Source organism: Triticum dicoccoides, chromosome 6B (assembly GCF_002162155.2).
Source record: "Triticum dicoccoides isolate Atlit2015 ecotype Zavitan chromosome 6B, WEW_v2.0, whole genome shotgun sequence".
In the NCBI taxonomy this organism is placed as follows: Eukaryota; Viridiplantae; Streptophyta; class Magnoliopsida; order Poales; family Poaceae; genus Triticum; species Triticum dicoccoides.
In genome coordinates, this window is record NC_041391.1 from 233,038,939 (window position 1) to 233,066,938 (window position 28,000).

General features: G+C 45.9%; 1 protein-coding gene and 1 long non-coding RNA gene across 8 annotated transcripts; both read left to right on the forward strand.

Annotated features, from left to right (window-relative positions):
* Positions 1–3,585: 3,585 nt before the first annotated feature.
* Positions 3,586–12,195, forward strand: LOC119324073. 7 transcript variants are annotated; one of them, XR_005156757.1, is made up of 13 exons: positions 3,586–4,249; positions 4,379–4,486; positions 4,693–4,764; positions 5,505–5,655; positions 7,050–7,226; positions 7,417–7,833; positions 8,050–8,119; positions 8,270–8,348; positions 9,859–9,905; positions 10,713–10,973; positions 11,175–11,537; positions 11,617–11,702; positions 11,778–12,195. It is a non-coding gene; the product is annotated as an uncharacterized LOC119324073 (long non-coding RNA). The 7 variants fall into 7 exon arrangements; XR_005156760.1 differs by lacking the exon at positions 7,050–7,226 and adding an exon at positions 9,647–9,740 and having other exon boundaries at positions 9,854–9,905; XR_005156759.1 differs by lacking the exon at positions 7,050–7,226 and adding an exon at positions 9,647–9,740.
* Positions 12,196–12,549: 354 nt separating this feature from the next.
* LOC119323949 lies at positions 12,550–13,368 on the forward strand. Its single transcript, XM_037597661.1, has one exon. It carries the CDS (start codon positions 12,769–12,771, stop codon positions 13,036–13,038), a length of 270 nt encoding a protein of 89 aa, XP_037453558.1. The 5' UTR covers positions 12,550–12,768; the 3' UTR covers positions 13,039–13,368.
* Positions 13,369–28,000: the final 14,632 nt, after the last annotated feature.

Sequence of the window (28,000 nt, forward strand, 5' to 3'; positions counted from 1 at the left end):
GCGCTATTTTACAAGGGGCTGATTTGGATCCATATGTTTCATGCTATGGTTAGATTTATCTTAATTCTTCTTTCGTAGTTGCGGATGCTTGCGAGAGGGGGTAATCATAAGATGTTTGCTTGTTCAAGTAAGAACAACACCCTAGCATCGGTCCACCCGCATATCAAATTATCAAGGTAGTGAACGTGAATCAACTAAACATGATAAACGTGACTAGACGACAACTCCCATGTGTCCTCGAGAATTCTTTGCTTGCTATAAGAGAACTTTCGGGCTTGTCCTTTGCTATAAAAAGGACTAGGCCACCTTGATGCGCCTTGTTACCATTGCTACTTGTTATGAATTATCTTGCTACAATCCATCAGTGCTACTTTCAGTACTTGCAGAAAATACCTTGTTGAAAACCAATTGTCATTTCCTTCTGCTCCTTGTTGGATTCGACACTCTTACTTATCGAAGGGACTATGATTGATCCCCTATACTTGTGGATCATCATGCCACTAGATGCACCTTCGCAACTTTGTTACTATTTACTTTCTTACAACTACATTTGTTATCAAACAATCAATAAAACAATATTTGCAGCATTTTACAGTGATGTTTTGCTACTTTCCACAATCCAATTCCTTCTACTCCTCATTGGGTTAAACACTCTTACTTATCAGAAATGCTAGGATAGATCCCCTATACTTGTGGATTAACATCCGCCACGCCCGCCGCCACCGCCGCCCTTGTTTTTAAGTGGTGCCTCCTTTGCCTTCTGTTTGAGGCAGCGGGCTTGTCGTGTCACCGAGTTGATCTTTCGGGCGGCCGCCTTCACCAGATCCAACAGCTCCGACGTCTCCGGTAGCTTTTCGTATGGGTCCATGCGGCGGCGGCGACGAGTTAGGATGAAAATTGGGGTGGAGAGTGGAGGGATAGTAACAGAGAGGGTTGAGAAAGGGGGTATTGTCATGGAAACAGTGCGGCTAGCTCCGAATGTGTGGGCTCTGCCTCAGTTTTGGGTGGGCCCGGGGTGTCGGAGTCCGACGTGGCGGGTGTCCGGAGTCCAGTAAAGCCCCTGCTTTTGCAAATTCGTCTTGAGAGTTAATGGTATCGAGCGGCGAGGAATCATCGTCCGTTGTATGCTTTAAGATTCGCGCGCTGGTCAATCTTTTCTCCTCATTTTTTGATATATGAAATGAATACCCTGACCAATACAGCAAGTGAACCCCACAACCGAGTAATATCTAGCCCATCCTTATCTCTTTCTCTCTCTCCCGCGAGAACCACATCCCCAGTCCACTTTCTCTCCCCTTCTCTCACATAATAAATCCAACCTTTTAATTCGTCTTGGCAAAATTAAATCGTACATATCTATTGAACCACAAGTTCATTTTTGAAATAAATTATATATTTGAACTCCTGACGCGAAGACCTTTAGCACTAGACCAATCTTGGATACATTTCGAACACGTTTAAATTTCAAGGTTTCACATTTCCCATGCGAAACAAACCTATTTCACTAGAAAAATATGAAACAGACCTATTTCAGTAGAAATATGTGAGACCAACTTGACACCTATTAAACCCAATTATGAAACTGAAATGGCAAGTTTGAAACTGAATATTTAAAAAATTGTAACACTTTATTTCAAAAGAGTGAAATATATTATTTCAAAAATATGTAATTGGAATGGATGTTATTTTTGTGAAACAAGCCAGTGGAAGGTGAAATATAGGTTGCGAAAGTGAAAAACAATATGAAACTGAAATGTTAACTTATGAAACTGATTATTTGAAAATGTGTAACAATTTATTTCAAAAGAGTGGAATATGTTATTTCAAAAATGTGCAATTTAAATAGGTGGGAGTTTTGCGAAATAAGCCAGTGCAATGTGAAATGTATGTTCTAAAACTGAAAAATAATACGAAACTGAAATGTCAACTGGTGAAACTGATTTTTTAGAAATGTGTAACAATTTATTCTAAAAGAGGAACATACGTTATTAAAAACATGTAATTGAAATAGATGTGATTTTTGCGAAACAACCAGTGAAAAGTGAAAAGTAGATTCTGAAACTAAACAAAAATATTAAATTGAATGTCAACTTGTGAAACTAATTAAAATCATGTTATTGAAAAGATTTCAAGTGAGTGAAATTACAGATTATGGATTTTCACTAACGTGAAATAGTAACTACAGAAAAGTGGAATTATAATGAATCACTGTGAAATTGATTTTTGCAAATGTGAAATGTACATTCGTATTTAAACATGGTTGAAAAATATCCATGATTGATCTTATTTAAAGGTTTTTTCTCAAGGGGTTGAAATATAAATATAAATTCAAAAACGAATATATGGTTTAAAATATATGAATGTTTGAAGTTAGTCAAGGTCAAATAAAAGGTTGGATTTATTGTGTAGAAGAAGAGATGGAGTGGTTCTGCTGCATTAATATCATCCTGCATGTGAAGTACAATGGGTCTGCTGCTGCTGGAATAACAATATTTTCTTAAATTAAAGACAAGATATGGTGCTAGGTGGCATTAGCCGATTGGGTAAGGCGTTGCTGGTGGGTAGCATCGGGAAAGTATTTGGTACTCTCATCGTTGGGTACTCCCCGTGCTCCAAAATAAAATAAAAAATAAATTTTAAATGTTTCAAAAAATTCTGGAAAAAATGTGAATGTTTACAACGAATGTGACTACAGCTCCTAAAATTTCAGGTCCAAACTGAAAATGCACAGTAAGAAATAAAAATGTGAAATCTAGCATGAATAGTGTAAAAAAAGACAAAAACAACATTGACACTATTTACATCTGGATTTCACTTTTTTGTTTCTCAATGTGCATTTCGAGTTTGAACCTAAGGTTATAGTCACTTTTTTTATGAACATTCACATTTTTTCGGGAATTTTTTAAAACATTTAAGAATGTTTTTTAAAATTTGGAGCACCAGGAGTATCCAAGGATGGGAGTGCATGATGCCTGATACTTTCCCAGGTTGCATCACCGCTCAATTTTTCTCTTTGCCCTGGTTTTCAGAACAGACGTTGGGACTGATCCACAAACAAATGCAGGACACAGTTGGCCTCCGGACGGCTGTCCGCGGTTTGGACAGATGCGGAAAGTTTGAGGGTGCGTTGCAGATACCTTTAGTGCTCAAGAAAAGTATCCAGAAATATGAGAGGGATGGATGCCTGAGCTCTCTCAGCGATTAGCGATTCTCGGCCGTTGGATCTCTCCCTTGATGCGTTTTCGTCCGTTGGATCGATAGGTGGAGGAACCTGCGCCGTCGGATCAAATCGGATCGAAAAAAAAAAGCTGCTGGCGCCTCCCCCCGCTCGTTTTTACTGCGTTCTATCCGTTCTAGAGTCGCTGCCGTGTGGGTCCGTCCGCTGGTTGGGCTCAGTTGTCAGCGACCGCGGCTTGGTTCCGGCCCGGTCGCCGCGTCGCGCGCGTCGGCGGGGGAAAGATCTCGCGCCACCGCACGTAATATCTTGCCCCCGCCGAGGGTAGTTTGGTCTTTTCGCGTCCAGGCCTCGTGCGTGGCCATCGCTGGTTGGCCCGTCGGTGGATGAGATGAGGACAGCGGCCTCTTCGTCCTCCCATTCGCCCCCTCCCCCCGCCCTTCTCTCTCCCTCTCTCGATCTCCTCTCCAAGCCGCCGCACACCCCCTGCCATCGCGCCGCCGACGTCGTTGCCGCTCGCGTCTCAGGGCGCCTCGTCGGCTCCCGAGCCCTCCTGCTCCGACCCCGCAGAGGGCGCTTCCATGGTCGGAGCGGAGGAGGAGATCCAGGCGGAGCGCGCCATCTCCATCGCCGCGGCCCCCGGCCTTCATCGAGCCGCTCGTCATCTTCCTCATCCTCGTCGTCAACGCCGCCGTCGGCGTCTGGCAGGAGACCAACACTGAGAAGGCGCTCGAGGCGCTGCGCCAGATCCAGTCCGACGCCGCATCCCCCGCCGGTCCTCCTTCTCCTCCTCCCTCACCTCTCTCTCTCCCTCCAAACGCTGCACCGTGCCCGCCTCCCAGCCCCACCGCCGTCCAGGTCCAGCCCCACACCGCCGTCGTCTTCTTGGCCCAGCGGCCGCCGCCGCACCGCATGCTCGTGTGCAGGGGCGAGAAGGGGAACCACCGCCCGCCCCCGGAGCGCGAGAGGTGAGACAGCGCCCAGATCCACGGCGGCATCGACGCGCCGTCGTCGACCTGAGCCGCTATGGTCTCACCCTGCTGTGCTCCTTCCCCTCCACGGCTCCTAGCTCGGGTAAGCACCCCCATCCCCATGGCCGTTTCACATTCCAGATCCTCCTTCTCTTATCTTTTGTGTGTGTGTGTGTGTGCGTGCTCAACTGCTCATGAAGCTTCTTTCTTCTCCATGGACGGGCCTCACCAGGCAACAACAAGCCATCTCAAGGGAGTGGATTCTCAAGTCACCCCACTTCCAATCCATGGACGCCATCCACAAGGACCAAGATGACGACGCACACATCCTCCCTCTCCGGTGAGTGATCCCACATCTCCGACCTCTGGCTTCATCTCTTTCTCTTGTGCTGCTCTAGGTAGGTGGTACTAGATGCTCTGTTTCATGGCTGTGTGTGTAGTGCTTGATGTGCTTCGATTATACTCTTGTATCATATCATGGGAAAGATTATGTTCTGTATCTACTATCACCTCCAGATTACTTACTTGTTTGTTTGATATATTCAGAGCTGCAGGCACCCTCCGTGGATGAGGACGACAACCAGGGCATCCATGGTCGACAGCTCGATGGCTCCTCGGGTAAGCAACACCCCCACATGGTCGCTTCAGTTTTCAACGCCTTCTTTTCTGTTTGTGGGCTGAAAATGTGTGAGCTTTACATGGCACAAGGGTGTGCATTCACCGATGAATCATTATATCTTTGATATTACGAATGTTTGAAGTCTGAACCTCCTATGTACGACGATGTGTTAGTTTGCTTCATCTAAATATATGATGTATTAATTTGGGAGGATTTTTATTCTGTTGGGAGGATTTTTATTCTGTTGTTAGTTTGCTTCATCTAAATATATGATGTATTAATTTGTACGCTGATGAACAATTTGGCTGATACATATGGTTCCTTAGCTTATATTTCCGACCATTACAGTTAGGTGTCTTGATTGGCTTTGTGACTTGATAACATATTGTGGTTCGACCAGATTGGATTGCGAGATGCGACATTATGCAGGGGAGTCCTATTTTTATTTCAAAAGCTCGGTATTTTTTTACAATGGATGGCACAACTTAGGCACGCTTCGCTTCTTTGCCCAACCTGTTCCCGGAATGTTTATTTTAGTTCCTTCCCGCATCAGTTCTTTTTTATCTTTAGGCTGAATGATAGAGTGGAGATGTTAAACTCCTTCATGATTAGAACATGGTGATGAGGAGAACATCTTTTTTGAGTTGTGAAAATATTTGAGATGTTTAGACAACGATTGCTACTTTCAAATTGATTTGATATGTTTCTCTGAAGTTTCATTCATTTCATGTGTGTTCAGGTATATATACTAGAAGTTGTTATGGCTCACTTCCATTTATATCATGTTGACACGGTGAATCAGCTGGTTAGAATTCTGTACATTTTTCTTCACCTTGTGAGAGGCACATCTTTCAACCAAGAATGTCATCAGTGACTATCCAGAGGACATGGTAAGAATACAATCTCAACACTTGCATTTTCATCTCCTTCTACCTTTTTGTTTCTTGAGGTGTTAGAATTTGTGGGATACAGTTCTGGATTTTTTTTGTGTATGGTAGTTTGCAAGTGAATTTGCGACTATTTTGGATACTGTCCCCAATTAAGGTTAATTAGAAATTGTGGATGCACACGTGGTTTGTGTTCTTTATCATGGGGTATCTGTTCTTTTGCACATAGGTAGAACGTGCAATATAAAGATTAATTAAAGGTATACCAGTTTGATTAGAGTTTGTCTATGCATTTCTAATATCTGTTCTTTATCATGGGGTATCTGTTTGTCTATGCATTTCTAATCTCTGTTGAATTGATGAAAGGATGCACAATTATGTTTCTACTTAGGAAAACCAGTTTGATTAGAGTTTTTCGTTCTCGTGGACTTTGGGATGGTCAATGTGATGTTCATTTAGCTTTCGACTATGCAATGTGAGGCAAGCCGCGTCCCCTATATCACGTTTGTGGTAAATGTAGCAAAGCTTGTGCCTACCCTTTTAGTATCAATATGGTTCAGATGCAATATTTTTTATTTCATTTTTTTTGCTTCCATCACACACATATGGCATTAAAGTTCTTTATCATGTATGTAGGCAGAGTTGCTGTATCACTTACTGATGCTCTTTGCTTTAGAACATTTTAAATTTAATTTTGTGACTGAAGTTTCACATAGTGGTCAACAGAGGTGTATTCAGGCCCAAACTTACAGAGCTGTAACAACAGAGGTGTATTTAACCGAACTAATGTGACCTTATTTAAAATATGACTAACAAAACTCTAGCACGATTAGAAATTTTTGGGTAACACGCAATGCTTTCTATATACATTGTTGCATTTTATCCATTTTGATGTGTAGCTTGGAAGTTGCATTTTGACATGTGGCACTCTATTTCTTATCCTGAATATTCATATGTGCATTTATTTTTTTAGTTTATTTTTGCTTCTGACAAAATTGGGGATGATTTTAACTTTCTAATTCTACTGGAAAAGTAAAAAATGTGCACAGAATGATAGTGGGTGAGAATATAAAGCTGGATGCGAATATAAAGTTTAAGGAATAGTCCTTATATTTTGTTTTATCCTGGATATTCATATATGCATTACTTTTTGAAAGCTAGGCGCGAATATAAAGTTTAAGGATTAGTCCTCATAATCATTTGCATTCCTTTCCAAATTATCCATATGTGTGAGGAATCGTTGGATTCAATTTTTTCTTTGTCTTGTACTAAACACATCAATCCAACTTTAGATTCTAAAACTGGTCTGCATACTAATGGGACTTAAAATAGTGGTCATGCGGTTAAATTATGATGTCCACTATTATTGATGCCTTCACCTTGATACATTATTGCAGGAAGAGCAAATTGCATACTTTATGAACTAATTGTCTCGATTATATGGTTGGCGAGTACCGACTAATTTGCTCGGTCAAGCAGTTTATTCTTTCAGCAGTTTTGTACCATTTGATTAAGAAAGTGGCTCTCTCTCATCTACTGATGAGCATTCACTGGCACTTCTATAGGCTAATAAGGTACTCCCTCTGTAAACTAATATAAGAGCGTTTAGATTACTATTTTAGTGATCTAAACGCTCTTATATTAGTTTACGGAGGGAGTATGTTCCTGTTTTCAGAAGAAAAAAAATTGTATCTCATGTATGTTGGTCCTCTTGCTTTTTTCCCCATGTTTCTGTTGTCTAAGAATTGTTGCACATGCACTTAGGGTGAATGCAATAGCTCAAGAAACTGAATCCTGAACATTCAAGGGAAAAAATACCTCGCCCTCGGAACCAGGAAGATGGCCGCCAAGAATGCGCTCGTGAGAAAGCTGCCCAATGTGGAGACTCCGGGCTGCACCACCGTTATCTGCTCTGACAAGACTCGGACACTGACCACCAACCAGATGTCAGTCTCAAAGCTCGCTGCGATCGGTGATGCCCCATGGAAAGTTAGGAGCTCAAGGTGGACGGCACGTCGCATGATCCCCGTGATGGAAAATTTTTACTACTGGCCTGCAGGGAGGATGGATGCAAATCTTGAGATGATTGCGAAGGTTGCCGCTGTGTGCAATGATGCCAGTGTCTCACATTATTCAAACCAGTATGTTTCCACCGGAATGCCGACCGAGGCTGCTTTAAAGGTGAGGATTGATACATTTCATGCTATTCTCAGTTTTCTTGAATTTCATAGTATGTTAAATATGGTGGTGCTTACTTGGTCCACAACTGAACAGTTTAGGATACAGTTATCACTAGAGTTTTGGTTGTGTCAGTCCAAATTCAGACAGTATTGATGTTGGAAGACATTCCATTCTTAGGCTTCCATGATGATTAATTTGTTGGTTGGTTTCTTGTAGGTCCTGGTTGAGAAAATGGGAGTACCTGAAGGAAAGAACGGTCTGTCGGTGGATCCGTCCGAGACATTAGGTAAGCATCAATGCATGCTTTTGAGCTTAGAAGCATAACATAACTTACTATTTCGATATTTTCTGATACGTCCTGCTGAGTTAAACTACAGCCGTATACTGTTTGTGTCAGTATAACATAACTTACTTTCTGCTTGCTTGTTTGTTTCAGTTTGGAGGTGAAACGTTGAGGCCCTTTGTGCTGTTGGAGGCTGATTGGTACTGTTGGTGCCGTTTGGTTCATTCATAAGGTAAGCCACACCCTTTGGCTGTACTTTGTGATAAACTGTTCTGACTATGTGAATGCTTGCTCCTTTATTTGTTCACTCTATTTGTGTGATGGAGTATCAGGGGCCTGCTGTTTTCATATGAGATGCACGTAAACTGAAGATTTTCTTTTTACTTTAGAACTAAAGCGATTATTTTACCTAGCCCAAAGAGAAATTTCTTTGTACATATTGTTTTGTTTACATGTATATGAGATACACGTTTGTGGCTAATACCTGAAACATATGATCGGTTATGGCTGATATAAGCATGCTCTCGAGCAGTCGAGGCACTTGTGGGTATTAAGTTGGATACCCCCTCGTTTCTTTGCCGTTTTGATCATGTTCTTATTTTAGTGGCTCTGTCCTTGGATGGTCATTTCTGATGAGTGATAACCAGGGCAGTTTCACCCTTGTAAGAACATCCAGAAACATGAGACCGATCGAAAACCAGGGCGCTGTATCGATGGGTTAGCTCGTTTGGCTCGCAGCGTCGCTCACTCGGTCTATTCGACCCGTGCTCGCTGGCGTGTGGGGCCCTTTGCGTGCCGTCAGCGACCGTGTGTGCGGGCATGGCCTGTGCGTCCAGTCACGTGCCCCACCGGTCGGAGGCCATTCTTGCTAGGGCAATGATGATTAACCATGGCTGAAATAAATGTGCCTTTGAGCAATCAAGACACCTGTGGGTATCAAGTTGGATCCTCCCTCTTGTCTCTAGGATCCTTTTTGATCTTGTGATACTTATTGTTCTGTCCTTGGATCGTCATTCTTGTTGAGTGATAACCAGGGCAGCTCCACTCTATAAACAGATTGATCTGGTGATAAGAGATGACGGGGGTGGGTCATATGATCGAGAAAAGGAGAATCTGAGCCCATAATGTATACTTGAACAATTAGGCATTCTTGATGACACCCTATTTTTTACTTTGGTATGTATTTTCTTTGTTGTTAGAACTATTGTTTTGCCTGTGCCTGGTTGCTATTCAGAGTTGTTAGAACTTTTGTTGATCCTTGCTGCTTGCTGATATTGTGGTATCTCTAGCCTGATTTTAGTGCGCTAGCGACAATTAGCACTGCTAAACTTGAAACCAAAATGAAGCTATGAGTTACCCCATAAGTTGTGTAGAAAACGAGATTCATCTTCAAATCAAGTCATGTTTATTCTTATTGTTTCAAGGAACATCCTGCTATTGTTTTTACCTCCTGAATTGTCAAGTTTTAAAATGTAAAAATATAAAAATTCACTGAATTAAGAACTTCCATATCGTTTTCTATTTTACCAGTTTGGAATCCATTGATCACCGATTGTGTGTATGTTCTGATCCAAGAAGCAAATTTTTCTGTTCAATCCTTTTGTTGAGGCTTGCAGAAAAACAGGTTAATCTATCTTTTGCTCACATGCCTTGCTACCTAATTTTACATGAGCTTGCTTCACGGATGTACATATATTTCTTTATCCTGTAATGTTGACGGGCTCATTTTTCTGGTAGTGAAGAAATGAGAGGAAGTGGAAGGATATAAGGTAGCTTCTGCAGAATCCAAGTAAGACTTTGTTCCTTACCCATGCTTGAACAAAGAGCAGCACACAACATGTATGTTAGTGTTTCAATTTCAAATGAGGGAATTTCATATCATTAATAGTGGTAACTAATGATTTAAAGTAACTTTTAGTTCTGCTAAAATTATTTTTCTTTTTTGAATTTCCACAAAATGGAATAGTAATGATTTTAAGCTAAATAATGAGTTCTCTTTGTGTGTCGCTAGGTAATAGAAGGAATAAGAAGCAAGTTTTATATATTATATGGAATACTTCTTTTAAATAGCTATTGAGTTATGCCGTGTAGTTTCTTCTTGGTGTGTATGTTGTTCTTATGCTATTTAAGATGGTGGCTATTTAATTTACTGTCATACGGTTAATTCCTTTGAAATTCTTGGTCACCTGCTTAGATAGTGACAAATAGTGTATTCTTTATTTATTTTTTTGTGCTGCGATCTTCATTTATATGCAGAACCAAACATGTGGGTAGCCTAAAAGTACATTTAAAACGCAAATCGCCCTAAGATATCCCAGTGTGTGGTTTAACCTGGCAGCGCTTGTTCCAGCCTCTGTTCGCGTCAGCTTGCTTTATATTTTCCACTGTACAATTAGCGATTCTGTTGGTTAACAGTTCCATCCATGCTTGTTCAGCTTCATAATTATAAGTTTGCATAGGTGCGCAATTGTGCTGGCAATAGGTGCGCAATTGTGCTGGCAAAAGTAGGAAGCAATTCTAATTATTATCTTTATCCAGCAGCGTATGTAGACGCTGCCAGTTTTGCTAATTGTCGTGTGCTCGTTATGTCGTGCAGAGATCGTTTGGTGCTGAGAGCCATTGCAGCGCGCCGCCGCTGCCAGGCTTGACGTGGGCAGCCTCCACAGCAGCAGCATGCTCCTAATGTCGCTAGAGTGATTCCAATGTTGTCGCCGTTCAATCCCAACTATCTGATGTTCATAGTTCAGACTTCGCCTAAGCTCCTTAATGGCATTGATGCTGGTAGCCTGTTTAAACAACCGCCTTTCATGATGAATAATGCGGTCGCTGCTTCTACCGTTGGTGTCTGTAAATCAAGGTAGATAATTTTTGCACCGTTTGCTTGTCCTATTTTTACAGGGGCGTGCCCAAGCCAAAGACAGCGCAATTAACTATCTTCTATGTTGGTTCTTTCAATTTCTTCAACAACGTTTCAGCATACAACACAGTTTCTTCTTATTGGTTTTCATGCCATTTAGGTTTGCTGGCTAAACTGAATAATTGTTCCTTATCGTTACAGTACCAGGAACTTATGTTCTTAGCTAGCAGAGGATCTCTTCCAGCTGCATCTAGGACTGTTACTCGCAGCCCAGATGCAACCTTTTCACTCCGGGTAAACTTGTGTTGCCTGAGATTTCACCTAAAAAGCTAATGCTACTTTAGATGCCACATCGTGTTTCGCCTCCTTTCTCAGGCATTTCCAAACTGATCTCCATGGTGTGTCAACCTGCATGCGTCCCCAAGAGCGCCTCCAGCTCCAACATTGACTCCGCAATGCCAAAATCTTCAGGCCAGTTTGTTGTGGCTCCCACGAATCAGCCTTTGTCGTCGACTCGTCCTGTGATGCTAGCCTCCAGCACTGCTGCGAGTATTATGCCAAGAGGTATGGATGCTTACGCGTGCATCTTGTGTTGTTTGATAATGTCTTCTCTGATGTCTCCCTTATTTGCATTCTTAATCAGTATACTTGGAGTCCACATCCAAGATCAAAGCATCTAGCTCTGTTCACTCAGGTTCTCAGGAGTATCTCACAAATGAGTCATCATAGGTGAGAGATGTCTCTACCAGCCGGACGATATTATTGACCATTTAATAGCAGCTGACCAACAGTTTTGGTAATTAGAGAAGAAGACAATTCCACAGAAGCAAAGCCAGTGCATTGGTAGGGAGCTAAATTAGCAGGCATGCTACCTATACTAAATGAAGATAGAAGTGAAATTTGAGGGCCAACAAATATAGATGAAGATAGAAGTGAAATTTGAGGGCCAACAAATATGTTGTATCGTGGATGTCCCCCTTTACATCATTGTTTTATGAAATGCACTAACGCTCCTGGAAGGTTGTTCTGAGTATATTTATATATTTTTTTACAACAAGTATGATTTGGTGTGAAGTTATCCAATGTCGTGTGATGAACCTTGATGTTTAGTATTGAATCATTAGTAAGTGTTTAGTAACCTGCTTTTTTAGATGTTACCTTTGTAGCGAAGTTGTTTTTGGCATAACTTTAATCTATATTGGGCAGTTGCCTTGCTTATGCATGGATGTGCTGCAAACTTTGTTTTAGATTAGGACATTGCTCTCTCATGTTCGCCCTCTTGGTACTGAACTGGATGGAAGTGGTTACCTTTCATGGTCTCATGAATGTACTGAACAATCTCACGACGATGTTGAACTCGATGATGTCTTCTATTAGAAATGAATGTTTCTTCTTCTTTTTCCTCTTCTTCTTCTTCGTTATTTTATTGTCCTATTTCAATACGTACGCTAAACCAGGATTTCTACTAACTCGAAAACTACTTGCTTCACCATATCGTTAGGACCGGCACCCCTTGGCGCGTTGCCGATCTAGTTGTTATTAGGGAACAAATCAGGCGACGTCGTCATCATCCAACGAGAGGGCGGAGTCCCATATGCCATTATTGCAGCTGCGGAGGTCGCAATTCCTCTCTCTTGGATAAGCATCGCTCCGCCTCTTCGCCTTCGTATAAGCGAAACTCCTGTCCGTTTCACATATCCCGCTCACGCCACGACCGTGCGCGCGCTCCAGCCTCCAGGGGTAGCCAAGCTCGCAAGAATCGTCGCCAGCGAGGAGGAAGACGAGGAGGAGCGCCATGGCGAGCGTGGTCATCGAGACCCACGACTCCGCGGTGGCCGGCGGCGGGGACGTGGTGTTCTGCGTCATCATCCTGTGCATGTCCGTGCTGTCCTTGGTCATCTTGGCGGCCTCCTCTGCCGTCGGCAGCGGCGACGGGGAAGAGGAAGGGAGGCGGCGGCGGCGCTCCTCCTCCCGCGGGAACGGGCCGGTGTTCGTGGGCGGCAGGGGCTGCGCCTGCGGCGGCTGCCGCGCCGGCGCCGGCGTCTGCGGCACCTACCTCTCGTGATCACCGCCGACCGTGCACGCGCCGCGCGCGCACTCCACATGTACATACAGCGTGGACGCACTCACCGCATAACGTAAGGAGGAGCATCGATCGGAGCTCTCGCCAGGCTTGCGCATGGCTACTCCGTTCTTCCTTTTCCTCTGTTTGTACTCCCTAAAGTAGTATAAGACGTTTTAGATCACTAAAAGGCATATTACTTACTACTGATAGATGCACATCCTGTGATGTGAATAAGCTGCAAGAGCATGGAGTGTTTTATCTGTTCCTTGAATAATCATCGATCCATGTGCGATCGGTTGCTTCTTCTATACTACTTTAGCTGATAGTTTCTGGATTTGGGTTCGGTCGATGGAAGTATGGAACAGTAGTGGCTGACGCCCATATGCTCCTACCGTTCTATATCTATGATCGTTTGTTGGGCAGTTGTTGGAGAGACATCTTGCTGGTAAACGAGTACTACAGTGTTTGGACCAGAAGGCGAAAGGGGAGAAGTGGGGAGCAGAACCGCCGAAGATGGCGAGACAACGACGCCCCGTCGACCAACTACCCCAATCAACCGATACAAAAGTCCACAAGTTTTTTTTTCCCGAGGGTACGCGACCTCAGCTTTATAGAAAGAGAGAAATAAGACATACAACAACGTCTACCACTCGCTGCGAACAATGAAGGCGACCAACTTCACACAGGTTCGTACAAGGACAACCAAACACAACAACGCAGCTACGGCACAAAAAGCCTACCCCAACACCGAGCCCCTCGCCGCGTCTCGGCCAACACTGAAGACCTCCGAAGAACAGCAACTCCAGCTTCCTTGGAATAGCCAGCGATGACCATACATGACGCCGGAGGAGAAAGATCCGGGCAGCGGTGAACATCGGAGGAGCGCATCATGGGACCTCGAGTCTCCCAGCACAATGCTCCCAACAGAGTAACAACCACAAAGACGTTGCCATCATGCCGATCCGACGAATCAAGGCTTTCGCCCCGGAGACAGCTGCCGATACGAGGTCGCGGGGAAGATGGCGTTGCACTCGGCGAAGCCTCCGGGAAGGTGAGTGACACCCGCAGGTGCCATCAACGCCGGTCCGGCCACAACCGAACAGGATTTTCATCCATAGCGCTGCACATCTCCACGTCTCCAAGATCCCGGCCAGTCCCGATCAGATGCCTCGCACCGCCGTCACCGCAACAACTTGTCATCGAAGCCCCCCTCACTGCCGAGGGAACACACCTAAAGCCATCACGTTCAACATCGACTAGGAGCCGCAGCAACCACCGAGCGGTGCAAAGCCAGTTCCGCCATGGTGGCCTTCACCCGCGCCAGGGGACTGCCACCAGAACGGATCCGACTCGCACCTACGACCACACTCCGGCACCCACACCGCCGAGGCATCGCCGCACGCCTCACACGGCAGCAACCGAACGCCCGCTGCCCGCCAAGACCGTTCCTGGCAAGGCATCGCAGTGCCGCCGTCGCCATGGCTGCGCTCGCACCGCCGCCACCGCCAGTGCCGGTGCACCACCTACACCCTCCATCCTGCTACACTCCACGCAAGGATCAAGAGACAACTGCCGCACTCCCTGTTGTGAGCACCCCAAGGACGTCGGCTATCGCCGAAGACACACCAGATCCGGGCCGAGATCCCCAGATCGGCGCTCCGGGCGCCGCCAACCAGCACCACCGACCCGCCGCTAGCCTCCACCGCCGGGAGCGAGTCGCCGCGGCGCCACCAGCCCCTGCTCTACCAGCTCCCGGAGGATAGAGCCTCGCCGCCGTCCAGCCTGGAGAGCGCCGCCCCGAGCCGCCTACCGACCAGCGAGTGCCGCCAGCCGTGGGGCGCTAGATCTGACCGCAGCCCGCCGACCCGCGCCAGGCCACGCATCCCCCGAGCAGCGCCCAGCACCAACACCTCCGAGCGCCGCCGGCCGTGGGCTCCAGATCCGGCCGGACCACGCCAGGCCGCGCCATCCCAAAGCAGCGCCCCGCTCCATCCAGCGCCGCCGGGCCACGTCGACACTGGCCTGACGCGCGCCGCTGCCGAGTCGCCTGGCACCAAGAGGAAGGGCCCCCCGCGCCGCCTGCGTGCCTCGAGGAAAGGGGGGACCACGCCGCCGCCGACGCGCGCACGGGCTTTGCCCGGCGGCGTCCGCTGGCGGCGGCGAGGGAGGAGAGGGGGTGGGGGGTGGCAGCGGCGGTGATTAGGGTTTCGTCCGGGCCGCTTGCGGGAGCGGCGCGGGGACTGGCTGTGTCCTATTTTTACGTCTTCAAATATGCAACCTTCCAGGAGGAATTCGGCACCTAAACCATCAACTATTCGGTGCTGCATGTGAAGAAAAGAAAACAAACGTTCGGTCATTGCAACCTTTTATTTTTCGGTCGTTGCAACCTTACACGGGTACCCTTCTTTGCACGGTGTTGAGAATCGTATCCTGGTAGATTATGAAGCCATTTTAAGACTTTGAGATAGGTCTACATAACAGCCCCAACAATTTAAAATTAGTTTTGAGCAAATTCCTTCCAGAATCCGTAGAACCAAAAGTTCTCTCTCCCTTTCTCCGTGTCAGCTCATCACCACAGTGGATCCTCCGACTTAGAGCATCTCCAATACAAGATGCAAATTTAAAGATGTAAAACAGAAGATTTAAAAATTTACATCTTTAAAAAATGTTTTTTGCATCTTAAAAAAGTGCCAACTCTAATACTCCCTCCGTTCGGAATTACTTGTCACAATGAATGTATTTACAACTAAAATACATCTAGATACATTCATTTCTTGAACAAGTAATTCTGAACGGAGGGAGTAGATGATGCAAAACGGAGATGCAAAAGAGCAACACCAATAAAAGATGTAAACCGGCCGCTGGCCACGCGGCTGTTGTTCGGCCACAGTTTAGCCGTTGTACAGCCGCATTTGCACATTGAATTTTCATAATTCTACCAACAAAGTGCATCATGAACCAAAATTTTAGACCCTACGAGTAAAAGTCAATTGTCTGAAACGAAGTTCTTGGTCCAACAAATGGAAATACACATAGACATCATTCAATTTGCGTCCTCTCCGTTGTCACTAGTGCCATTGTCAACGGTGGTATGATCATCATCAATGGCTTCATTCTCAATGTTTTCATGCGTTGAAGTCTCGTTGCCGCAAACTGTTGGAAATATGCCCTAGAGGCAATAATAAAAGCATTATTATTATATTTCTTTGTTCATGATAATTGTCTTTATTCATGCTATAATTGTATTATCCGGAAATCGTAATACATGTGTGAATAACAGACACCAACATGTCCCTAGTAAGCCTCTAGTTGACTAGCTCGTTGATCAATAGATAGTCATGGTTTCCTGGCTATGGACATTGGATGTCATTGATAACGGGATCACATCATTAGGATAATGATGTGATGGACAAGACCCAATCCTAAGCATAGCGTGAGATCGTGTAGTTCGTTTGCTAGAGCTTTTCTAATGTCAAGTATCTTTTCCTTTGACCATGAGATCGTGTAACTCCCGGATACCGTAGGAGTGCTTTGGGTGTATCAAACGTCACAACGTAACTGGGTGACTATAAAGGTGCATTACAGGTATCTCCGAAAGTGTCTGTTGGGTTGACACGGATCGAGACTGGGATTTGTCACTCCGTATGACGGAGAGATATCACTGGGCCCACTCGGTAATGCATCATCATAATGAGCTCAAAGTGACCAAGTGTCTGGTCACGGGATCATGCATTACGGTACGAGTAAAGTGACTTGCCGGTAACGAGATTGAACGAAGTATTGGGATACCGACGATCGGATCTCGGGCAAGTAACATATCGATTGACAAAGGAAATTGCATACGGGGTTGATTAAATCCTCGACATCGTGGTTCATCCGATGAGATCATCGTGGAGCATGTGGGAGCCAACATGGGTATCCAGATCCCGCTGTTGGTTATTGACCGGAGAGCGATCTCGGTCATGTCTACATGTCTCCCGAACCCGTAGGGTCTACACACTTAAGGTTCAGTGACGCTAGGGTTGTAGGGATATGTATATGCAGTAACCCGAATGTTGTTCGGAGTCCCGGATGAGATCCCGGACGTCACGAGGAGTTCCGGAATGGTCCGGAGGTAAATATTTATATATGGGAAGTCCTGTTTCGGGCATCGGGACAAGTTTCGGGGTTATCGGTATTGTACCGGGACCACCGGAAGGGTCCCGGGGGTCCACCGGGTGGGTCCACCTGTCCCGGGGGCCACATGGGCTGTAGGGGGTGCGCCTTGGCCTACATGGGCCAAGGGCACCAGCCCCACATAGGCTCATGCGCCTAGGGTTTGAGGGGGGAAGAGTCCTAGGAGGGGAAGGCACCTCCTAGGTGCCTTGGGGGGAGGGAAACCCCCCTTGGCCGCCGCCCCCCTAGGAGATTGGATCTCCTAGGGCCGGCCACCCCCCCTTGGCCCTCCTATATATAGTGGGGGAAAGGAGGGACTTCATACCTTGGCCTTTGGTTGCCTCCTTCTCCCTCTCCAACACCTCCTCCTCCTCCATAGTGCTTGGCGTAGCCCTGCCGGAGTACTGCAGCTTCATCAACACCACGCCGTCGTGCCGCTGCTGGTGCCATCTCCCTCAACCTCTCCTTCCCCCTTGCTGGATCAAGAAGGAGGAGACGTGGCTGTTCCGTACGTGTGTTGAACGCGGAGGTGCCGTCCGTTCGGTGCTAGGATCTCCGGTGATTTGGATCACGTCGTGTTCAACTACATCATCCCCGTTCTTTGAATGCTTCCGCTCGCGAGCTACAAGGTATGTAGATGCATCTAATCACTCATTGCTAGATGAACTCATAGATGGATATTGGTGAAACCGTAGGCAAATTTTTGTTTTCTGCAACGTTCTCCAACAGTGGCATCATGAGCTAGGTCTATGCGTAGTTCTTCTTGCACGAGTAGAACACAATTTGTTGTGGGCGTAGATTTGTCAACTTTCTTGCCGCTACTAGTCTTATCTTGCTTCAGCGGTATTGTGGGATGAAGCAGCCTGGACCAACCTTACACGTACGCTTACGTGAGACCGGCTCCACCGACTAAACATGCACTAGTTGCATAAGGTGGCTGGCGGGTGTCTGTCTCTCCTACTTTAGTTGAAGCGGATTCGATGAAAAGGGTCCTTATGAAGGGTAAATAGAAGTTGACAAATCACGTTATGGCTTTCACGTAGGTAAGAAAACGTTCTTGCTAGAACCCTACTTCAGCCACGTAAAACTTGCAACAACAATTAGAGAACGTCTAACTTGTTTTTGCAGCAAGTGCTTTGTGATATGATATGGCCAAAGTTGTGATGAATGATGAATGATCTATATGTCATGTATGAGATGTTCATGCTATTGTAATAGGAATCACGACTTGCATGTCGATGAGTATGACAACCGGCAGGAGCCATAGGAGTTGTCTTTATTTTTTGTATGACCTGCGTGTCATTGAAGAACGCCATGTAAACTACTTTACTTTATTACTAAACGCGTTAGTCATAGAAGTAGAAGTAGTCATTGGCGTGACAACTTCATGAAGACACGATGATGGAGATCATGGTGTCATGCCGGTGACAAGATGATCATGGAGCCCCGAAGATGAAGATCAAAGGAGCTATATGATATTGGCCATATCATGTCACTACTTTATATAATTGCATGTGATGTTTATTATGTTTTTATGCATCTTGTTTACTTAGGACGACGGTAGTAAATAAGATGATCCCTTACAACAATTTCAAGAAGTGTTCTCCCCTAACTGTGCACCGTTGCTAAAGTTCGTCGTTTCGAAGCACCACGTGATGATCGGGTGTGATAGATCCTTACGTTCACATACAACGGGTGTAAGACAGTTTTACACAGCGAAAACACTTAGGGTTAACTTGACGAGCCTAGCATGTACAGACATGGCCTCGGAACACGGAGACCGAAAGGTCGAACATGAGTCGTATGGAAGATACGATCAACATGAGAATGTTCACCGACGATGACTAGTCCGTCTCACATGATGATCGGACACGGCCTAGTCGACTCGGATCGTGTAACACTTAGATGACCAAAGGGATGTCAAATCTGAGTGGGAGTTCATTATAATTTGATTAGATGAACTTAATTATCATGAACTTAGTCTAAATATTTTACAATATGTCTTGTAGATCAAATGGCCAACGTAGTCCTCAACTTCAACGCGTTCCTAGAGAAAACCAAGCTGAAAGACGATGGCAGCAACTATACGGACTGGGTCCGGAACCTAAGGATCATCCTCATAGCTGCCAAGAAAGATTATGTCCTACAAGCACCGCTGGGTGACGCACCTGTCCTCCCTGTAGAACAAGACATTATGAACGCTTGGCAGGCACGTTCTGATGACTACTCCCTCGTTCAGTGCGGCATGCTTTACAGCTTAGAGCCGGGGCTCCAAAAGCGTTTTGAGAGACATGGAGCATATGAGATGTTCGAAGAGCTGAAAATGGTTTTCCAAGCTCATGCCCGAGTCGAGAGATATGAAGTCTCTGACAAATTCTTCAGCTGTAAGATGGAGGAAAATAGTTCTGTCAGTGAGCACATACTCACTATGTCTGGGGTTACATAACCGCTTGACTCAGCTGGGAGTTAATCTCCCGGATGATGCGGTCATTGACAGAATCCTCCAGTCGCTTCCACCAAGCTACAAGAGCTTTGTGATGAACTTCAATATGCAGGGGATGGAAAAGACCATTCCTGAAGTATTTGCTATGCTGAAATCAGCAGAGGTAGAAGTCAAGAAGGAACATCAAGTGTTGATGGTCAATAAAACCACTAAGTTTAAGAAGGGCAAGGGTAAAAAGAACTTCAAGAAGGACGGCAAGGTAGTTGCCGCGCCCAGCAAGCAAGCTGCCGGGAAGAAGCCAAAGAATGGACCCAAGCCCGAGACTGAGTGCTTTTATTGCAAGGAAAGTGGTCACTGGAAGCGGAACTGCCCCAAATACTTAGCGGACAAGAAGGCCGGCAAAACCAAAGGTATATTTGATATACATGTAATTGATGTGTACCTTACCAGTAATCGTAGTGACTCCTGGGTATTTGATACCGGTGCCGTTGCTCATATTTGTAACACACAGTAGGAGCTGCGGAATAAACGGAGACTGGCGAAGGACGAGGTGACGATGCGCGTCGGGAATGATTCCAAGGTTGATGTGATCGCTGTCGGCACGCTACCTCTACATTTACCTACGGGATTAGTTTTGAACCTCAATAATTGTTATTTTGTGCCAAGTTTGAGCATGAACATTGTATCAGGATCTCGTTTAATTCGAGATGGCTACTCATTTAAATCCGAGAATAATGGTTGTTCTATTTATATGAGAGATATGTTTTATGGTCATGCTCCGATGGTGAATGGTTTATTCTTTATGAATCTCGAGCGTAATACTACACATATTCATAGTGTAAGTACCAAAAGATGTAAGATTGATAGTGATAGTCCCACATACTTGTGGCACTGCCGCCTTGGTCACATGGGTGTCAAACGCATGAAGAAGCTCCATGCTGATGGACTTTTAGAGTCTCTTGATTACGAATCATTTGACACGTGCGAACCATGCCTCATGGGTAAAATGACCAAGACTCCATTCTCAGGAACAATGGAGCGAGCAACCAACTTATTGGAAATCATACATACTGATGTGTGCGGTCCAATGAGTGTTGAGGCTCGCGGTGGCTATCGTTATGTTCTCACCCTCACTGATGACTTGAGTAGATATGGGTATGTCTACTTAATGAAACACAAGTCTGAGACCTTTGAAAAGTTCAAGGAATTTCAGAGTGAAGTTGAAAATCAACGTGACAGGAAAATCAAGTTTCTACGATCAGATCGTGGAGGAGAATACTTGAGTCACGAGTTTGGTACACACTTAAGAAAATGCGGAATAGTTTCACAACTCACGCCGCCTGGAACACCTCAGCGTAATGGTGTGTCCTAACGTCGTAATCGCACTCTATTAGATATGGTACGATCTATGATGTCTCTTGCCGATTTACCACTATCTTTTTGGGGCTATGCTTTAGAGACTGCCGCATTCACTTTAAATAGGGCACCGTCGAAATCTGTTGAGACGACACCGTATGAATTGTGGTTTGGGTAGAAACCTAAGCTGTCGTTTCTAAAAGTTTGGGGATGCGATGCTTATGTCAGGAAACTTCAACCTGAAAAGCTCGAACCCAAATCGGAAAAATGCGTCTTCATAGGATACCCTAAAGAAACTGTTGGGTATATCTTCTACCTCAGATCCGAAGGCAAGATATTTGTTGCCAAGAATGGGTCCTTTCTGGAGAAAGAGTTTCTCTCGAAAGAAGTAAGTGGGAGGAAAGTAGAGCTTGATGAAGTATTACTTCCTGAACCGGAAAATGGCGCAACTCAAGAAAATGTTCCTGAGGTGCCTGCACCGGCTAGAGAGGAAGTTAATGATAATGATCAAGATACTTCTGATCAAGCTCCTACTGAAATTCGAAGGTCCACAAGGACACGTTCCACACCAGAGTGGTATGGCAACCCTGTCTTGGAAATCATGTTGTTAGACAACAGTGAACCTTCGAACTATGAAGAAGCGATGGCGGGCCCGGATTCCGACAAATGGCTAGAAGCCATGAAATCCGAGATAGGATCCATGTATGAAAACGAAGTATGGACTTTGACTGACTTGCCCGTAGAACGGCGAGCCATAGAAAATAAATGGATCTTTAAGAAGAAGACAGACGTGGATGGTAATGTGACCATCTATAAAGCTCGGCTTGTCGCTAAGGGTTATCGACAAGTTCAAGGGGTTGACTACGATGAGACTTTCTCACCGGTAGCGAAGCTGAAGTCCGTCCGAATCATGTTAGCAATTGCCGCATTTTATGATTATGAAATTTGGCAAATGGACGTCAAAACGGCATTCCTTAATGGTTTCCTTAAGGAAGAATTGTATATGATGTAGCCGGAAGGTTTTGTCGATCCTAAAAATGCTGACAAGGTGTGCAGGCTCCAACGCTCGATTTATGGGCTGGTGCAAGCATCTCGGAGTTGGAACATTCGTTTTGATGAGATGATCAAAGCGTTTGGGTTTACACAGACTTATGGAGAAGCCTGTGTTTACAAGAAAGTGAGTGGGAGCTCTATAGCATTTCTCATACTATATGTAGATGACATACTTTTGATGGGAAATGATATAGAACTTTTGGACAGCATTAAGGCCTACTTGAATAAGAGTTTTTCAATGAAGGACCTTGGAGAAGCTGCTTATATATTAGGCATCAAGATCTATAGGGATAGATCGAGACGCCTCATAGGTCTTTCACAAAGCACATATCTTGATAAGATTTTGAAGAAGTTCAAAATGGATCAGTCCAAGAAAGGGTTCTTGCCTGTTTTGCAAGGTGTGAAATTGAGCTCAGCTCAATGCCCGACCACGGCAGAAGATATAGAAGAGATGAGTGTCATCCCCTATGCCTCAGCCATAGCTTCTATTATGTATGCCATGCTGTGTACCAGACCTGATGTAAACCTTGCCGTAAGTTTGGTAGGAAGGTACCAAAGTAATCCCGGCAAGGAACACTGTACAGCGGTCAAGAATATCCTGAAGTACCTGAAAAGGACTAAGGAAATGTTTCTCGTTTATGGAGGTGACGAAGAGCTCGTCGTAAAGGGTTACGTCGACGCTAGCTTCGACACAGATCTGGATGACTCTAAGTCACAAACCGGATATGTGTATATTTTGAATGGTGGGGCAGTAAGCTGGTGCAGTTGCAAGCAGAGCGTCGTGGCGGGATCTACATGTGAAGCGGAGTACATGGCAGCCTCGGAGGCAGCACATGAAGCAATTTGGATGAAGGAGTTCATCACCGACCTAGGAGTCATACCCAATGCGTCAGGGCCGATCAAGCTCTTCTGTGACAACACTGGAGCTATTGCACTTGCCAAGGAGCCCAGGTTTCACAAGAAGACAAGGCACATCAAGCGTCGCTTCAACTCCATTCGTGAAAATGTTCAAGATGGAGACATAGAGATTTGTAAAGTACATATGGACCTGAATGTAGCGGATCCGTTGACTAAACCTCTCCCTAGAGCAAAACATGATCAACACCAGAATTCCATGGGTGTTCGATTCATCACAATGTAACTAGATTATTGACTCTAGTGCAAGTGGGAGACTGTTGGAAATATGCCCTAGAGGCAATAATAAAAGCATTATTATTATATTTCTTTGTTCATGATAATTGTCTTTATTCATGCTATAATTGTATTATCCGGAAATCATAATACATGTGTGAATAACAGACACCAACATGTCCCTAGTAAGCCTCTAGTTGACTAGCTCGTTGATCAATAGATAGTCATAGTTTCCTGGCTATGGACATTGGATGTCATTGATAACGGGATCACATCATTAGGATAATGATGTGATGGACAAGACCCAATCCTAAGCATAGCGTGAGATCGTGTAGTTCGTTTTCTAGAGCTTTTCTAATGTCAAGTATCTTTTCCTTTGACCATGAGATCGTGTAACTCCCGGATACTGTAGGAGTGATTTGGGTGTATCAAACGTCACAACGTAACTGGGTGACTATAAAGGTGCATTACAGGTATCTCCGAAAGTGTCTGTTGGGTTGACACGGATCGAGACTGGGATTTGTCACTCCGTATGACGGAGAGATATCACTGGACCCACTCGGTAATGCATCATCATAATGAGCTCAAAGTGACCAAGTGTCTGGTCACGGGATCATGCATTACGGTACGAGTAAAGTGACTTGCCGGTAACGAGATTGAACGAAGTATTGGGATACCGACGATCGGATCTCGGGCAAGTAACATATCGATTGACAAAGGGAATTGCATACGGGGTTGATTAAATCCTCGACATCGTGGTTCATCCGATGAGATCATCGTGGAGCATGTGGGAGCCAACATGGGTATCCAGATCCCGCTGTTGGTTATTGACTGGAGAGCGATCTCGGTCATGTCTACATGTCTCCCGAACCCGTAGGGTCTACACACTTAAGGTTCAGTGACGCTAGGGTTGTAGGGATATGTATATGCAGTAACACGAATGTTGTTCGGAGTCCCGGATGAGATCCCGGACGTCACGAGGAGTTCCGGAATGGTCCCGAGGTAAAGATTTATATATGGGAAGTCCTGTTTCGGGCATCGGGACAAGTTTCGGGGTTATCGGTATTGTACCAGGACCACGGGAAGGGTCCCGGGGGTCCACCGGGTGGGTCCACCTGTCCCGGGGGGCCACATGGGCTGTAGGGGGTGCGCCTTGGCCTACATGGGCCAAGGGCACCAGCCCCACATAGGCCCATGCGCCTAGGGTTTGAGGGGGGAAGAGTCCTAGGAGGGGAAGGCACCTCCTAGGTGCCTTGGGGGGGAGGGAAACCCCCCTTGGCCGCCGCCCCCCTAGGAGATTGGATCTCCTAGGGCCGGCCACCCCCCCTTGGCCCTCCTATATATAGTGGGGGAAAGGAGGGACTTCATACCTTGGCCTTTGGTTGCCTCCTTCTCCCTCTCCAACACCTCCTCCTCCTCCATAGTGCTTGGCGTAGCCCTGCCGGAGTACTGCAGCTCCATCAACACCACGCCGTCGTGCTGCTGCTGGTGCCATCTCCCTCAACCTCTCCTTCCCCCTTGCTGGATCAAGAAGGAGGAGACATGGCTGTTCCGTACGTGTGTTGAACGCGGAGGTGCCGTCCGTTCGGTGCTAGGATCTCCGGTGATTTGGATCACGTCGTGTTCGACTACATCATCCCCGTTCTTTGAACGCTTCCGCTCGCGATCTACAAGGTATGTAGATGCATCTAATCACTCGTTGCTAGATGAACTCATAGATGGATCTTGGTGAAACCGTAGGAAATTTTTTGTTTTCTGCAACGTTCTCCAACACAAACTCCACCGGAAGCACCTTCATTTCCATCTCCCATGCCGTTCATGTTGCCATCGAAGCCACCTCCCATGCCACTCATCATGTTGCCGCCGAAGCCACTTCCCATGCCACTCATATGTTGCGCCAAAGCCACCTCCTATGCCACTCATCATATTGCGCCAAAGCCACCTCCCATGCCGCTCATGTTGCCGTTGAAGCCACCTCCCATGCCACCGAAGCCACCATCCATGTTGCCACCAAAGCCACCTCCCATGTTTCCACCAAATGCACCATTCATGGCACCTCCCATCATGTTCATGTACCCGCCCATTCCACCTCACATTCCTCTCCCCATGGCACCTGCCATTCCTCCCATGGGACCTCTCATTCCTCCTTCCGTCATGCTTCACATGAGCATTTGTTTCTTCATGACCATTTCATCGCGACAAAGTTCGACATACGCCTTTGCCTTCGCATCAAGAGTAGATAAGTCCATGAACATAAACTTGACTGCTTTCTCCTCCACCATCTTCGTCTCCTCGGCCGCCGCCTTTCTCTCCTCAAATTTGACCTTTCTCTCCTTGGTCGTCGCCAACCTCTCTTCGGTCGCCACCACTTCTCCTCAGTCGCCGCCCTTAATCGCTCGACTTCACTCCTCTCCTCCATTTCTTTGAGCTTCAACAATCTTTTTTCTTCCGCATACTCTTTCCTTGCCATGACAATGGCATCAAATCCTTCCTTGAGATAATTGTCTCTGACCTTGGTTCCCTTCACTTTCTTAGTTCCATCGGGCCTATACGATTTAGTCGCCGAGTGAGGAGTGGGGCTCCTTCTCTCGTCACTGGGGCCATCTTCTTCATCCTCCAGCACCACACTCTTCTTCTTCGAAGCATCGAATACTTCTCTAGTTTTTCACTTCTCCAAATCCTTGAGCTCTTTGTAGCAATGATGGAAAGTGAAAGCTCTTCCTTCCTTCTTCCTCTTTTCTCCGTTGTTGTTCATGTCTCGAAATAATCTTTCCATGCGATGCAAATCAACACATCTTTGGCGTTGGTGTAATTTGCGGTTCTTCCCTTCACAACGAAGCCATCATCATCCATGTCGAGATTGTCATCGCCGAATTGTTGAGTTTCATATTCTTATGATGCATACTCATGTGAATAATCATCATTTGTCATATTTATCGCGCGCATGAAAGCTTCATCATAAAGACTATAGAAATGGAGGTACATGTAATCAACTTCACATTCTATTAGAATCAACAATTGAAACAACAGACAAATGCATGAACGAAATTGTTTACCCTTGCAACATATCGTCGAACACGTTGGATGCGGTTGTCTTCGGCGTGGCACATCTTCCTCCATGGCCGCCGGCAGTGGAAGCGGAGGTGGATGAGGAGCTCTGTGGCCGGAGGAGAACGCCAAGGTCGGCATCGGCTGTCCGGCTTCGAGATTTTTGGCCGACCGAGGTTGGTTCCCCGCCGGGTTGTGGCCCTGCGCCGCCGGCCGCTTCACACCTCCAACGTGTGGCTTGGCGGCCTGCTGCTTCTTTGCAGGCGCCTCCAGTGCGACGACAACTGGCCAGGGTGGGGCAAATCCATGGCAGCGGCATGGACGCGATGGCGGCATCAGGGAAAGTTGACGCAGAGGCGGCGACCACGGTGAGGTGGGCCAGGGCACCAGCGGCGGAATCGGAGAAGACGGCGGGGCCATTGGCCATGGCGGCGGCGGGCGGGAGGCGGACGGGTGGGAGTCGGGCGGCAGCTGGTCGCGCAGAAGAGAATGGAGCGAGAGTTGGGCAGTTGGCGGGCGGTTGCGTTTTTACATCTCCATATGGTGGAGATGCATATTTGCAACTTGAAGTGTTGTATTTTACATCTCCGAGAGACGGAGATATGATTCTTTTTCATCTACATCATCTGTTGAAGAGGTATTTTTGGGGCTCGAAGATGGAAAATATGGTTATTTTTGCATCTATGTCTTGTATTGGAGATGCTCTTAATGTAGATCAATCGCACAACTGAATGGCCTAAGATCAACTCCAGCGGAGATGCTCTTAATATTGACCGTATCATCGTAATACCTGTTATTATGATGCTTTTTTTTAAATGGCACTCTAACAAGTCAGTTTTTTTTAAACATGGGATATTTCATTGATCTAGCAACAGCGTACATATACAATTGTGCATTGCAGCACAGGGCCATCTGCAAATACAACTGTATTAAGATAGTTTTCATTGCTACTCCCTTCGTCCGGAAATACTTATCATCAAAACGAATAAAAAGAAATGTATCTATATGTATTTTAGTTCTAGATGCATCCTTTTTTGTCCATTTTAATGACAATTATTTTCGGACGGAGGGAGTAGAAGCTAAACATCTAAAACTTGAACATCTATTCTGAATCTTTAGTGCTAGCTTGGCCTGGTGCTCGGTATCTAACTCCTAGGAATGTGGTAGATCCTGTAAGCATTGAAGGCTGAAGAATCTGCCATGTGGGATACCTGCGGCCTGATGGTCCAATGACCCGGAGTGAGGAAGAGATTTTGATCTGCTGCCGCCTTCGCCAAAGTAGCATTGTCCGTTAGGGAAGTAGCCTGGTGAAGCTGAAGCAAACCTACAATGTGGGTGGCAAGCATCAAACTGAAAGCTTCTGCCGCCCATACACGGACCAACGCGCAGATATTCACCGGCAAGCGGGGTGAAGTGACCGGTAACCACCCGTCCATTAATAGCACACCCGCTCCCTCAGATTCCCGAGGTGGTCATTTGGATTTAGATGTATTTTTTACTTCCGGTTTTTTTTGTACTACCTTAAACAGCTGATGAATAGATTGGAAGTTATTATCGCAAAAAAAGGATGGCCACCATGCTGCATCAACATGATGTCGTCCCGGCTATAAAAGCCCGGCGGCAAGGCATCCCCTTCACCTAAACCTTATTTGCCGCCTTCCCCTTCTCATCGTCTCTCGCCTAGCCATCTCTTAACCTCTCCGCGGCAATGCAGTCGTGCCAAAAGAACACAACCTATTTGTTGAAACTAACATCTCATATGCAGTGCACCAATGG

Excerpts from the sequence above, each read along its gene's own strand:
- LOC119323949 (XM_037597661.1), top strand. The coding sequence starts at position 12,769 with ATGGCGAGCGTGGTCATCGAGACCCACGACTCCGCGGTGGCCGGCGGC.